Raw genomic sequence first — 15,431 nt, forward strand, 5'->3', positions numbered from 1 at the left:
GCCTTTGTGGCAGCCCTTTTCTCTCCAAATGCTGGGGTGGGTGCTTCAACATATCCACACATTGGGGAGACCACCTTCTCAGCCCCATCCTCCTCAAACATCAGGGTGCCACCCAGACTCTGCCTCTCCAGAGCAAAGGCTCTCCCCTCTCGTAACAGTAGGGTGGTGGCCAGGCTCTCCCCAATCCCCAGGGAATGTGCTCCATCCTCTTCGAGGCCTGGGGTGGCAGCACTCTTCCTGAACATCAAGGTGTAAAGCCCACACTCTGCCTCTGGGACAAACCGCTCTGCTCTCCCTGCCCACAACCTCTTGACTCCAGACCTCAATCTCCATGGCTCTGTCTTTGAAGAAACTTTTCCTTCGATTTGTTCTTTCTCCATCCCCTCCAGTCCAGACCAGCAGTGGATCTGTCTATACAGATCCTGCAAAAATCTTGTTGGCTTGGCATGAAGTTTACAGGGGTCAAAACTTTCAGACAATAGGACCTTCCACAAATCCTTTCTGGATAACTCCATCTCCAATCCTGGCTTGTGTCAAAATGGCAGTCAGGTTCCATGTTTGGTTAAATCCTCACGTGGGGCTGTAGCCTCTGGGGTCTCATTTTTTGGAAGCCCAGAATTTTCCAAACTATCAGTTTCTGGTTTGTTCATACTCAAGAGTTCATTTTTCAGTTTATCTCTGTCCTGTCACATTTTACTATAAGCTGCAAGGAGAAGTCAGGCTACATCCTCCAAAAATAGTCTGGAGATCTCCTAAGTATTACATCTAGTTGCTTTCAAATTCTGCCTTCCATCTGATACCAGGACATAGTTTTGCCCAATTCGCTGCCATTTTAAAACAAGGATTGCCTTTCTTCCAGTTGACAATGACATATTCATCATTTCTGCTGAAGGACTCATCAGAGGTATCTTTAGAGTTCATATTTCCACAAACAGTCTCTTCACAGCAATTTAGGCCTTTTCCATCAAGCTCCTCACAATTCTTCCAGAGTCTTCCCCTTATCCATTTAAATAGCTGTTCCAACATGTCTGGTATTTGTAAACTCAGCAGCACCCCACTCCTGGTACCAAAATCTGTTCTGGCTTCAAAATGGCTTTCTCCAAAGTGTTAGCATCAACTTTCAATGGCCATCTTCAAAATGCCTCTGTAAGCTGCAGCTCTGAGGTTCTTCTGTCTGTGAATACTTTTATAGGACCTCCAGTGACTGAATTAAGACACACCCTGAATGGGTAGGGCAACACTTCCATGGAAATTATCCAATCAAAGGTCTTGTCCACAGTTGACTGAGTCACATCTCCATGGAAACTCAATCAAAGGATTCTAACCTAATCAACACTAATATGTCTGCCCCCACAAGACTGCATCAAAGAACATGGCATTTTGGTGGACATAATACAACCAAACTGGCACATTAGAAGAAGTAACTTTAGCAAGGTTGCTGGATACAAAGCCATTATACAATATATTTCTCTTTCTTTTTAGTTCTTTTTCTTTATTGTGAATTTTAATATATATACATAACAGTGATAACTTTCAAAGTACAATTTCATGACTGGTTGGAGAGCAAATTTCAAAGAATGTCATGGATCACATTTCCACAACTTCAGCCATTTCCATTATCATAAAATATAACATAACATACAGAAAGATGTCATCTCTCAATATACACTCAACAAGCAGTCATACAGGTAATTTCAAAAATTGTTATGGGTTACAGTTCTACAGTTTCAGTTCTTTCCTTGTACACAGAAAGGGAAGACCTTCAAGACACAATTCAATGAGCAGCTATAGAGCAAATCCCAAAGGATGCTATAGGCTACAGTTCCACCACGTCATTTACCTCCTTCCAGCCATTCCAACACCCCAGCATCTATATCTATCTATCTATCTACACATATATATATATAAATTATATAAAGTTTCAGTATTCATAGACCTTTATTAAATCTTGTTTGTTGCTACCCCTTCCTTTCACTTCATCTCTTTCCCCACCTTCAGGGATGTCTAGGCAGTGAGCACCCTAACTTGTTCATATTGAAAGGGGGTGTCAATGGTATGGGGATGGGGGCTGCATCTGATAGTTGATCTTAAATAGGCTACTGCCTCTGGGTTTTAGGACTTGTCTGGTATAAAAACAGTCTGGTGGATTTAAGTTTCTGAAAGACAAAACTTAGTGAGTGCATCTTTTATAGAATCTCATGTAGGGACCTAGGTATTTGGGGACTACTTTTGGTAAGGGCATGGCATACTGTGGCCATTTTGCAATGTCTAGCTGGAGCTTGCATAAGAGAAACCTTCAGGATAGCCTCTTGGCTCTATCTGGGATCTCTCAGCCACTATGACCTCAGTTTGTGACCATTCTTATTTACCCCCTTTTGGTCAAGTAGGTATTTTCAATCCCTTGCTGCCAGGGTCATGCTCATTCCTGGGAATCATGTCCCATGTCTCCAGGGAGATTCATTCCCCTGGGATTTATGTCCCTTGTGAGGGGGAAATGAATGAATTTGGGCTTAGAGAGAGAAAGGCCACATCTGAGCAACAAAAGAGGTTTCCTGAAGGTGCCTCTTACGCATAATTATAGGAAGGTTCAACCTTCTACTTACAACCCTAAATTTCACAAGAGCAAGTCTCAAGTCAAGGGCTTGATTTATTAAGTAATGGGTTCCTAACTTCACTTAATATATATTCTATCCTAAGATAAACAGTCAGTTTCTCACATTATCTTCACTTAGTTGTACAAACATCATCAATCTCAACTTTAAACAATTATCATAACATAATACATCCCAGAGCTCTTATCAGTTGCTAATTATTCATCCTTAGTATTAGTGTAGAGTTGGTAAGATACTCCTACTAAATACAGTCATTAATACATAACGGGTAGTTTTTCCATACCACTCTGTTGTTAACCTTCTGCACTAGTCTCATACCTTATAAGTATATCATACTAATGCTTATTTAGGTTTGTGGTGCTACTCTGTGGGTAGCATGCCTTTAAACAACCACTTACGAACATGTTCACCTTTAATGCATCACTGATACTTTTAATCCCATTAAAGAGTCATAGTCACACCTAACCATTCCCATATCATCAATTACATTTTTATGTCTAATATCTTGAACATTTTTTACTTGGGGGTAGAGGGGAACCCATACATCAGTAGTGGTAACCACTAGGAGGGCAACCTCACAATCATAAAACAACCAAATAGGAGCCAATTCAAGTTTCATATCTACAGCTAGGTACCAATAAGCACACCTTCTCAGAATGCTCAACCAAAGGTACTGGCTAATCATTGTATCTAAGGTGGGAAAAAATTCATTTCTGCCATTTCAGCCAAATGTTTTATATAAAATATTCTCACGGTATGCTTTTCAAATGTACTACAAGATCGTGCCAGTTTAGTGAATGCCAATGATAACAATCAAGCAACACAATAGCAATCTCATCTTCACCACCCCAAGACAACAGGGAAAAGCCACACCAAGAAGAGGAGGAAATGTTCAGTAAGACACAGGGGGCATAAAAAAACACAAACAGCTGGAAAAACTCTCAGCTAAGAGTTAACAGCAAGTTGGAAAACTATGCACTAGAGGCCCTCTGAGAGTCAAAGGCCTATGTGCCAGTAACAACAATACCCAGAGTTTTATAAAGCATGTTAGAAATTACAAAGTGCTTCCCAAGCAATGTGAACATACTGCTACACTCTCATTTGAACAAAGATGAAAAGGATAGCATTCCGAGCTAAGAAAAGGCAGAGAGGCAGGGACAATGTGGCATGAGGGGAAGACTTCCTGGCACAATTAAGGCTAGTACCAACGAAGATACAAGGCTATCTGAGTTAAGGATGGCCCTTCAATGACAAGATCATGAGGAGACTTCAATAGAAGGCTTAGGGAATGGTATTTAACTGGATGAGCAAGCCATTTTAGATTAGACTAATAAAGGTAGTGTGGTTGACACACAGAGGCAATAGAGTTTATGTAGGGATATAACAGGATATGTAGAGTGGGACTATATCAGGAAGGACAGTGAATTTTGGAATTGATAAAGGTAATGTGACTGCTGAGGCAATTCTCTGCATTTTCCATTTTATCTGACATATCACTTATTCTACTGACACATGTCTCTTAGACATATCATGTCATGACAAACATTCTAATCTGCTTATAGAAACAAGAGTGGTAAGTCAAACAAAAGAAACTCATAAAGGAAACACATCCTTTCTTGTTTGAAATTTTTGGCAATGTTCTGTTCTTATTAAAGCATACCAACTCACTGTCTTGATCAGAAATCACAGATCTGTGCCATATATACAAAGAAAATATCAAATGGGCATATTGGTTTATGGACCTTTGTTTGGGACAATCAATCAAAATACAGTTTCTACTTTCACATGCAAAACTTGTTTTAAGTTGATATACCCACGTTGTAGGTTTCTACTTTCCTCTTTTTTCCAAATTTCCTTATATGAGTATTCCCTTTTTTTTAAATGAGTACCCATTTTAGAAACATAAATAAGACAAATACACAAAACCACAATGTTTTATGACTTAAGATTTACACTGCTTGAACTCTCATTTTTGAAACCATAAATTTCTCCCTTTTGCATTCTTATGCACACAGGTTCCTAAGTGCATGGATAAATCCTTCTCTATACCTGCCAAACATATGAGGCAAACAAGACTTAAATGATTCTGATATAGCGCCCTAAGAAACACTGGAAAGTTAACTTATTTACTGTCATTTATTTGCATGTGTGGATAAGACAAAGGCTTTTAAAAGCATGTATGCCACACAGATTGCCAGGCTTTGAACCACAGCTCTACTACCTTGGGCAAGTTACAGAGCCCATCCAAATCTAACTTTCTCCATCGTAAAATGAGGATAACAACAGTGCTCACCTCCTAAGTTTGGAGGATAAAATGAGATAGTGCAAATCCTAGCAAATATACACTATAAAATACCAATTGCTCTTTATTATTAAAATACACAATTTTTTTTAAATTTCACATTGCTTTGCATAACTCACATCAGTGTTCATCATTGGATGGAGAAAGGAAACTTACTTATGAGACTACTCATCTTAAAAAAAAAAAGTCAGAATCAAATAATCTGCATGCCTGGTGTAATGGTTTGAGTTGTTATGTACCCCAGAAAAGACCATGTTCTTAAAGCTCTTCATTCCTGTAGCTGTAAAACTATCATGGGTGGGACCTTTTGATTAGGTTATCGCAGTTGATGCATGCTCCAGGTGGGTCTCGATCCTCTTACTGGATTCCTTTATAAAAAGATGAAGAAGACAAAAAGAAAGACCCAGAAGGTAACAGAGAAAAAGACACAAAAGCTCAGAAAAAGCCACAGACAGAACGAAGAGACATAAGCTGAAAGCAACAAAACCTGGGAGAGAAGGACCAGCAGATGTCACCATGTGCCTTGCCACATGACAGAAGAGTCCAGGATTGTCACATTGCCTGCTGATGCCACGATTTGGACATTTTCACGACTTCAGAACTGTAAGGTTGTAAACTAATAATTTCCCATTGTTAAAAGCCAGCTCATTTCTGGTATATTGCATTTCAGCAGATTTTGTGAACTAAAATATCTGGTAACAGTCTAGCATATTTTAAAAGGAAGAGTTTATTTTTAAAGTGCAATTTTATAAAAGCATAATAAACCACTTACGGATATCTATCCTCTGTTCAACAGGTAAAGGACAGTCTCGACTAACAAGTTTTGAAAGACACGTTGCTGCAAGGAGCTGAGCATAGGATGTCTGTAAAGAACAATAAATTTTTATTTATTATTATCACAGATGGAATTAGAATAATCAAAATACCATGATGGAAACATTTCCTAAACAGTGATAGGAAATTTTCCAGTTTTCCAAACTGGCAGATTTACAATGGTTATAATTAATTAATTAACAATCCTCTTTCTCTCTCACTCTCTTTCTCTCTCACACACACACACACACACACACACACACACACACAAAATCCCTCATAAGGGATCAGTAGTTAAGGGAATAAGGGAAGTGTAGACAGACTCCTCGAATTACAACAAGCAATCAGAAAAATAACTGACTATGAGCAAGTTCAAATCAAATTCTCTTTACCATACTCTACAGAGTCCTGCATAATCTGGCTTCTGACTATCCCTTCAAATTCATTTGCCTCCACTCTCGCTACTCTCTAGCCACAAAAACCTTCTTTCAGTTCTTTCAATGTCTTCCCCATCCCCAATTTTTCACACCCCTGTCTTACAGTATCCTCTCTGGCCACCAATTTTCTTAATACTGAACTAACATGCTCTAAACACAGTTCATCCTTCAAATTCAGTTCAGCTCTTCATTCCATGCTCAGCAATTCCGTGCAAAGACTCTTTTTGTCTCTCTAGACCCGGGGTCAACAAACAATGGCCTGTGGACCAAATCCTGCCCACCACCTGTTTTTATCCTATCCATGAGCTAAGAATAGTTTTTACAGTTTTAAATGGTTAGAAAAAAAAAAAACAGAAGAATTATTTTCTGACATGTGAAAATTATATGAAATCAAAACTTCAGTGTCCATAAATAAAGTTTATTTGGAACACAACCACGCTCATTCATTTACATATTGTCTGTGGCTGCTTTCTGCACTCCAATGGCAGAGTTGAGTAGCTGAGACTGAGACCATATGTGGTGCTCTCATCACTTCCAACTGCTATGCAGTGCACCATAAACTGCTGTGATGTCATGCCATGGCTATCACTGTGACATGATATGTACTTTTTATTACCAGTGTGTGCCAGTTTGAATGTATTATGTCCTTCAAAACACCATTATCTTTGATGCAATCTTGTTTGGGCAGACGTATTAGTGTTGATTAGATTGTAATTCTTTGATTGAGTGTTTCCATGGAGATGTGACCTACCCAACTGTGGGTGATAACTCTGGGTAATTTCCATGGAGGTGTGGCCCTGCCCATTCAGCATGGGTCTTGATTAGTTTACTAGAGCAGTACATAAGCTCAGACAGAAGGAGTGAGCTTGCTACAGCCACGAGGGACACTTGGAAGAAAACACAGAGGCTGAGAGCAACTGAGGGTGACATTTTGAAGAGGAGCTGCAGCTAAGAGGACAAAATGCCTCCAGAGCAACATTTTGGAGAATGCCGTTTTGAAACATAACCTAGGAGCAAGCGGACACCAGCCAAGAGCCTTCCGAGCTAACAGAGGTTTTCCGGACACCAACGGCCATCCTTCAGTGAAGGTATCCCCTTACCCAGGACACTTTATGGCCTTAAGACTGTAACTTTGTAACCAAATAAACCCCCTTTATAAAAACCGATCCATTTCTGGTGTTTTGCGAAAAGGCAGCATTAGCAAACTGGAACACATGGAGATGCGACCCACCCAACTGTAGGTGATAACTCTGATCAAATAATTTCCATTGAGGCATGGCCCTACACATTCAGTTTGGGCCTTGATTAGTTTACTAGAGCACTACATAAGCTCAGACAGAAGGAGCAAGCTTGCTACAGCCAAGAGGGACACTCTGAAGAATGCACAGGAGCTGAGAGAGGAGCTGCAGCTTACAGACACATTTTGGAGATGCCCTTTGAAAGCAGACTTCTGCTCCAGAGAAGCTACGAGAGGACAAATGCCTCAAGAACAATTAAGAGTGAAATTTTTGAGGAACTGCAGCCTAGAGAGGTACATCCTGGGAGAAAGCCATTTTGAAACCAGAATTCTGGAGCAGACACCAGCCACGTGCCTTCCCAGCTAAAAGAGGTTTTCCGGACACCACTGGCCATCCTTCAGTGAAGGTAACCCCTTACCTTGGACACTTTATGGAGTTAAGACTGTAACTTTGTAACCAAATAAACCCCCTTTATAAAAGCCAATCCATTTCTGGTATTTTGCTTAATGGCAGCTTTAGCAAACCAGAATACAGTGCATATCCAACATGTCAAGACAAAAAAATTTAGTGGACATCAACTATCTGACTTTTAAGGCACAGTGGAGTATGCATCTTACTACACTAATAGTATAGTATTACTAATTAATAGTATGGCAAAGCATTGAGCATTTTATACAATGACACTATAGCTGTCCTAAAAGAATACATGTTGACAATAGCAGACTAAGCACTCATCATAATCTTCCCAACTCACAAGAAATCAACAGAGTAGAAAAATTAAAACGAAGTAACTTGTCTCAGCAGATTTACATCACAAAAATAAAAAAAGATTAAAAACGGAGCACCTGAGGGGGTGGCTGCGAGGCTTCTCCTGCCACTGGGATCCCGCGGAATAGAGGCACGGGCGGCTACGAGCCCGGCGGACTTACGGTCCCAATGGAGCGCGCCACCGTCCCCACTGGGCCTGTCTCCGGGGAGCCTGGACGGCGAGCGTGGCAGACGCAGCCAGGCTGGAGGCCCCGGGCACCAGGCATGTGCTTGGGCATGGCGCCACAGGGAAGATGACCACAGGCTCCTGCGTGCTCCTCCTGCTGCTCTTGCTCTCCGGCTCACTCTGGGCCAACCCTGGTGTAGTGGAGGAAACCCTGGTGCAGTGGAGGAGAGGACTACACAAGGAAGTGTGGTCATGCTGGATGGAGCTGCTCCACTACCTGGATCTGAAGATGGCCTGATTAAATACCCTGGAGGACCATGTGCAGAGTGCAGAGGCACTGCCCAAGAGAGTGGAGGTGGTCAGTGAGGTCCTGGTGGTGGGGCCTTCTTTCTTCTTGTTGCCTTAGGGCCATGTGTCCTGGAAAGAAGGATGGATGCCCCAGCCAGCCCACCTTTTTTCTTCTGTAGTAGCTTTCAGTGGAGCCCATTTGTCATTCCATAGCATGAAGCCCTTATATGATCGAGTGTGTTTCAATTACCTTGATACACATATATATTTCAATATAAACACACACACATATACACACACACATATATATAAATATATATTTATATATATATGTGTATTTCAGTGATCTGTCAAGTGCTTGCATATATGGCTGGTCAGTGAATTGATGTATGCATGCTAAAGACAGCAGTCAGTCATGGGAGGCATATTTACACAAAAAAGGGGTGGTCTTCCCCCAAGAGGAACTTCAAGGAGGTAGGAGGATGGATGAGTAAAATCCATTGTTGCCATTTGGCAAGATCAGGGAGGTGGCAGTGACATGCATGCAATGATTACAATCAAATGATCTTGAGAATCATGAAGGCATTTAGGATGAAATCTGGTTGTGTGTTTGGGGAAGCAGGAATAATGGAGGAAATAATCTCTGAAAATTTTCCAACTCTTATCAAATACATAAAATTATAAGTCCAAGAAGTGCATAGTACCCCAAACAGGATAGATCCAAATAGACCTTCTCCAAGACACTTTCTAATCAGATTGTCCAATGTCAAAGACAAAGAATTCTGAAAGCAGCAAGAGAACAGCAATCCATCTGGCAAAACTGTTCTTCAGAAATGAGGGAGAGTTTGGAATATTTTCAGATGGACACTGAGAGAGTTTGTGAACAAGAGACCTGCCCTATGAGAAATACTAAAGGGAGGGCTACAGGCTGATAGGAAAAGAAGAGAGAGAGGTTTGGAGAAAAGTGTAGAAATGAAGACTGTCAGGAAGGGTAAAAGTAGAGAAAGAAAAAAATAAGATATGACACAGAAAGTCCAGAAAACAAAATGCTATAAGAAATTACTGTCCATAGAGTAATAATATTTAAACTGGTAGTGGATAAACTCCCCAAAAAAAGACATAGATTGGCAGAATGAATTTAAAAATATGATCCAACTGCATGCTGTCTACACAAGACTCATTTTAGACATAAGAACAAAAATAGGTTGAAAGTTAAAGGTTGGAAAAAGATATTTCATGAACACAATCATAAAATTGTGGGGCTAGTTATATTAATGTCAGAAAAATTAGACTTCAAATGTAATGAAATTAAGAACAGGAAAGTAATAGAGATAATCAACAAAACCAGAAGTCAGTTCTTTGAGAAAATAAAAGAAAAATCAATGGTCTCTTAGCTGGGCTAACAAAAAAATAGAGGATACAAATAAATAAATTCAGAATTGGGAAAGGGAACATAACTACTGACCCCACAGAAATAAAGAAGATAATGACAGGATTCTATGGGCAATTATATGCTACTAAATTAGACAACTTAGATGAAATGGGAACTTCATAGAAAGCATGAACAACCAACATTGACTTGAGAAGAAATAGATGGCCATAACAAATTAATCAGAAGTAATGAGATTGGATCAGTCATCAAAAAGCTCCCAAGAAGGAAAAGTCCAAGACCACATTGCTTTACATGTTAATTCTACCATGCATTAAAGAAAGAATTAGCGTCAGTCCTGCTCAAACTCCTCAAAAAGTTGAAGAGGAAAGAAAGCCACTTAACTCCTTCTACAAAACCAATGTCATCCAAATCCCAAAGCCAAAGATATTATAAGAAAATTATAGACCAATGTCTTTAATGAATATAGATACAGAAATTCTCAACAAATACTTGCAAATCAAATACATCAGCACATTAAAAGAATTATACACCATGACCAAGAGGGATTTATTCCAGATATGCAAGGGTGGTTCAACATAGGAAAATCAATTAGTGTAATATACCACATCAGTAAATCAAAGGGGAAAACCATATGATCATCTCAATTGATGCACAAAAGGCATTTGACAAAATTCAGCATCCTTTCTCGATGAAAACAGTCACAAGGATAGGAATAAAAGGGACCATCTCTCCTCAATATGATGAAGGCAATCTATGAAAAACCCATGGCTAACATCATACTTAGTGGGGAAAAACTGAAAGCTTTCTCTCTAAGATCAGGAACAAGGCAAGCATGCCCACTGTCACCACTGTTATTCACCATTGTGCTGGAAATTATAGCTACAGCAATTAGGCAAGGAAAAGAAATAAAAAAGGTATCCAAATTGGAGAGGAAGAAGTAAAACTCTCACTGTTTACAGGTGACATGATCCTAGAAAATCCAAAAAAATCTACAGCAAAGCTGCTAGAGCTAATAAATGAATACAGCAAAGTGGCATGGTACAAGATCAACATCCAGAAATCAGCAGTATCCCTATAAATAAGTAATGAGCAACATGAGGAAGAAATCAGGAAAAAATATCCATTTACAATAGCAACTAAATGAGTCAAATATTTAGGAATTAACTAAACAAAGGCTGTAAAAGACTTATACACAGAAAACTACAAGAAATTGCTTAAGGAAATCAGAGGAAGAAATACTGGGTTCATGGATTGGAAGACTAAATATAGTTAAAATGTCAAGTATATCTATATTGATTTCTAGATTCAATGCAATACCAATTAAAATGGCAACACTTTGCAGAAAGAAAAAAAAACAATAATCAAATTTATTTGGATAGGCAGGATACCCCAAATAGTGAAAAGCATCTTGAGAAAGAAGAAAGAAATGGGAGGTCTTACACTACCTGACTTTAAAGCATATTACAAAGCTACAGTGGTCAAAACAGCATGGTCTGGCCTAAAGACATATACTGACCAATGGAATATAATTGAGTGTTCAGAAATAGACCCTCTCATCTACAGACAACTGATCTTTGATAAAGCAGTTGAGCCAAGGCAACTGGGGCAGAACAGCCTCTTCAACAAATGGTGCTTGAAGGACTGGATATCCATATCCAAACGAATTAATGTGGACTTCTATCTCATGCTGTATACAAAAATTGGCTCAAAATGTATCAAAGACCTGAAAATTAGATCTAATACCAAAAACTTTTAGAAGGAAATGTAGGGAAATATCTTAAAGGTATTGTGATAACGGGGTGGTTTTCAAGATCTTGCGCCCAAAGCACCAGCAATGAAAGTAGAAATAAATAGGATCTCCTCAATATTGAACATTTTGTGCATCAAAAGACTTTCTCAAAAAAGAAAAAGAAAAGGAGCCTATACAATGGGAGGCAATATTTGGAAACTACATATCAGATAAGGGTTTAATATCCAGAATATATAAAGAGATCCTACAACTCAACAACAAAAAGACAACCCAAATAAAAAGGGGCAAAAGGCATGCACAGACCCTTGTCTGAAGAGGAAAGTCTAATGGCTTAAAAAATATGAAACTATACCCAATACCTTTGTTTTAGGGAAATGCCAATCAAAACCACAATGAGATATCATCTCACACCTGCTGGAATGGCCATTAAAAAAAAAAACAGAAAATTACAAGTGTTGCAGAGGATGTGGAGAAAGAGGCACACTTTTACTGTTGGTGGGAATGTAGAATGGTTCAACCACAGTGGAAGGCAGTGCAGCAGATCCTCAGGAAGCTAAGTATAAAATAACAATATGATGCAGCAATCCCATTAACAGTTTTATACTTGTAGGAACTGTAAGTTAGGACACAAATGGACATTTGGAAAGCAAAGTTTACAGTGGTATTTACAATTGCCAACAAAGGCAACAGCTCAAATGTCCATCAGCAGACAAGTGAATAAACAAACTATGGTGAATACATTCGATGGAATATTGCACAGCTGTAAGACAGAATAAAGTCATGGAGCATATAACAACATGGATGCACCTTGAGAATGTTAGTTTGGTGAAATTAGCCAGAAGCAAAAGGACAAATACTGTATGGTCTCACTAATATGAACAGACCTTAATGAGTAAATTTTGAGAGTTAAATCTGAGAACACAGGTTATCAGGGCATAGAAAGGGGTAGGGATTGGGCATTTGGTGCTGAAGGAATATACCATGTACAACGGGATTGAGTGTACAGATCCAGAAATGGATAGCACAATACTGTGATGGAGTCACAGTATTGTAAGTACATTGAATAAAGATGACTGTGAGCACAGTTGAAAGAGGAAGGCTAGGGGCATGTATGACATCAAAAGGAAAGACAGAAGATAAAGACTGGGACTGTATAACTTAGTAAAATGTAAAGTGGTAATTGATGGTGATTAAATACACAAATACAGGAATTTTTGCCTTGAGGGAGGAAAAATGAGTTCCAACTTTGCAAGGTGTTGAAAACAGGATAGTATTTTGGAAAAATACAATCAATGCAAACTAGAGTTTAGAGTTATCAGTAACATAATATCTTTCCATTAACTGTAGCACTCAGTATAGTATCTGTAAGAAGTGGATATAAGGGAGGGGTATGTGATACTTGGTGCTGTATTTATGTCTGAGTTTTTATTGTATTTTATTATATTTTTATTTTTTCATTTGTCTTTTTTTCTTTTTCCTTTGCCCCCCACTTCTTCTTTCTTTATGGAAGAAATGGCATTGTCCTCATATAGATTGTGGTGGTGAATGCATAACTATGTGATTATACTGGGAATCCTTGATTGTTTACTTAGCATGAAACGTGTGGTATGTGAACAAAACTGTTTAACAAATAAACAGAGGGATACAAGGGCTGGAGTAAATGTGGAGATGGAGAAGTACCTAATCACTGTTGGTGGGGAAGTAGAATGTTGTAGCCCATCTGGAAGGGAGTGTGGTGGTTCCACAGGAAGCTAATTATTGTGTTGCCATATGGTCCTGCAACCCCATTACTTGGTATATACTTGGAAGAACTCAGAGCAGGGACCTGAAAGGACATTTGCTCCCTAGTACTTACTGTAGCATTATAAAAGATTTGCAATAGATGTAGGTGGACTAAATGTACATCAACTGATGAATGGAATGGCAAATTGCGGCATATACATACAGTAGAACATTGAGCAGCTACAAGAAGGAATGAAGTTGTGAGGTATGCAACTAGTTGAATAGACCTTGAGAATAGTACATTGAGTGACATAAACCAGAAATGAGCAAACATTGTGCCTCACTAATATGGACTAACTATAATTTGCAAACTCAGAATTGAATTTGAGAGTATTTTTTATCAGGGGAAGGCTTATGGTAAAGGTTCTTAGATTGTAAGCTCTTATATCAATTACATCTATTCCTGAGTTGTAAAAAAAAAAAAAAAAAGAAAAGAAAAAATGAGGCACCTTATCACAGCAGATTTACATCACAAAAATTAAAAATGAAAATGAGGCTGCAACCAAAGTTAAATCTCCAAGTGGCTCATTTGTTAGCCAAGCAAGGAAAGTGGTTTAACAATACTGAGTTAATTAAATTGCCATCACTTTATTACAGCAGACAAAGTTACATGTGCTGAGAATATAAAATCGTTCATGATTACTAGCCTTTTGGTAAAAACAAATGCTCAAAGAGTTGAGGACTCTGGCTCAATATCAAAGGTGAATTTAAAAACAAGGCAAATCAACTTAGCAGGTGAAATCATTGTCCTCCTCTCTACGTGGGATCTGACACCCAGGGGAGTGAATCTCCCTGGCAATGTGGAATATGACTCCGGGGGAGGAATGTAGACCTGGCATCGTCGGATGGAGAACATCTTCTTGACCAAAAGAGGGGTGTGAAATGAAATGAAATAAGTTTCAGTGGCTGAGAGATTCCAGAAGGAGCCGAGAGGCCACTCTGGTGGGCACTTTTATGCACAATATAGACAACCCTTTTTAGGTTCTAATGAATTGGAATAGCTAGCAGTAAATACCTGAAACTATCAAACTACAACCCAGAACCCATGAATCTTGAAGACCATTGTATAAAAATGTAGCTTATGAGGGGTGACAATGTGACTGGGAAAGCCAAATGGACCACACTCCCCTTTGTCCAGTGTATGGATGAATGAGTAGAAAAATGGGGGCCAAAAAAAAAAAGGCACCCAGTGTTCTTTTTCACTTTAATTGTTCTTTTTCACTTTAATTTTTATTCTTTATTATTTTTGTGTATGTGGTAATCAAAATGTTCAAAAATTAATTTTGGTGATGAATGCACAACTATATAATGGTACTGTGAACTGAATGTACGCTTTGTATGACTGCATGGTATGTGAATATATCTCAATAAAAATGAACTTAAAAAAAAAAAAACAAGGGAAATCATTTGGAGTTTTCTTTGGTTCTTGATGAGTAGACAGATCTTGATAAAATTGTTCATATTGTTACTGTTACCAATACTGTTTATTCCAAAAGTCAATGCCCAGTTTGAAGTGACTGTAGATTTATCCTCTATGAATAGTGTGTATGAACTACAGGCTAGATTATTTTCAAATAAATTGAGAAGACACCTGAAGTAGAATCTTCTAAGAAGTGTTACAACTGATGGTGGTAATAACATGTGAAGCAGAAAAGGACTCATTTGGAAAAATTTACAAAGTTTGTGAAAATGTAAGAAATTAAAAGCCTAGGGTTATTCACTCTATTTATCAGCAGGTACTTTGTAGAAAATACTTAAATCTATCGTGTGTTAATGAACCTGTAGTGGTAACAATGGACTTCATTCACTTCTGTGGACTTTATCTTTAGTTCTGCAAATTTCTTTCAGAAATAGAAGTTGAATATCCTTTCCCGACCATACA

The 15,431-nt window shown here is 38.7% G+C and overlaps 1 protein-coding gene across 2 annotated transcripts in view; it reads right to left on the reverse strand.

Moving 5' to 3' along the window:
- The window catches only part of RANBP17 (RAN binding protein 17), a 458,652-nt gene that overhangs the window by 434,239 nt on the left and 8,982 nt on the right, over window positions 1–15,431 (reverse strand). For both annotated transcript variants that reach the window (XM_037799252.1, XM_037799251.1), the window contains one exon: window positions 5,687–5,777. In XM_037799252.1, coding sequence (XP_037655180.1) covers window positions 5,687–5,777 — 91 coding nt within the window. The remainder of the gene's footprint in view (window positions 1–5,686; window positions 5,778–15,431) is intronic.

Source organism: Choloepus didactylus, chromosome 11, assembly GCF_015220235.1.
Source record: "Choloepus didactylus isolate mChoDid1 chromosome 11, mChoDid1.pri, whole genome shotgun sequence".
NCBI lineage: Eukaryota > Metazoa > Chordata > Mammalia > Pilosa > Megalonychidae > Choloepus > Choloepus didactylus.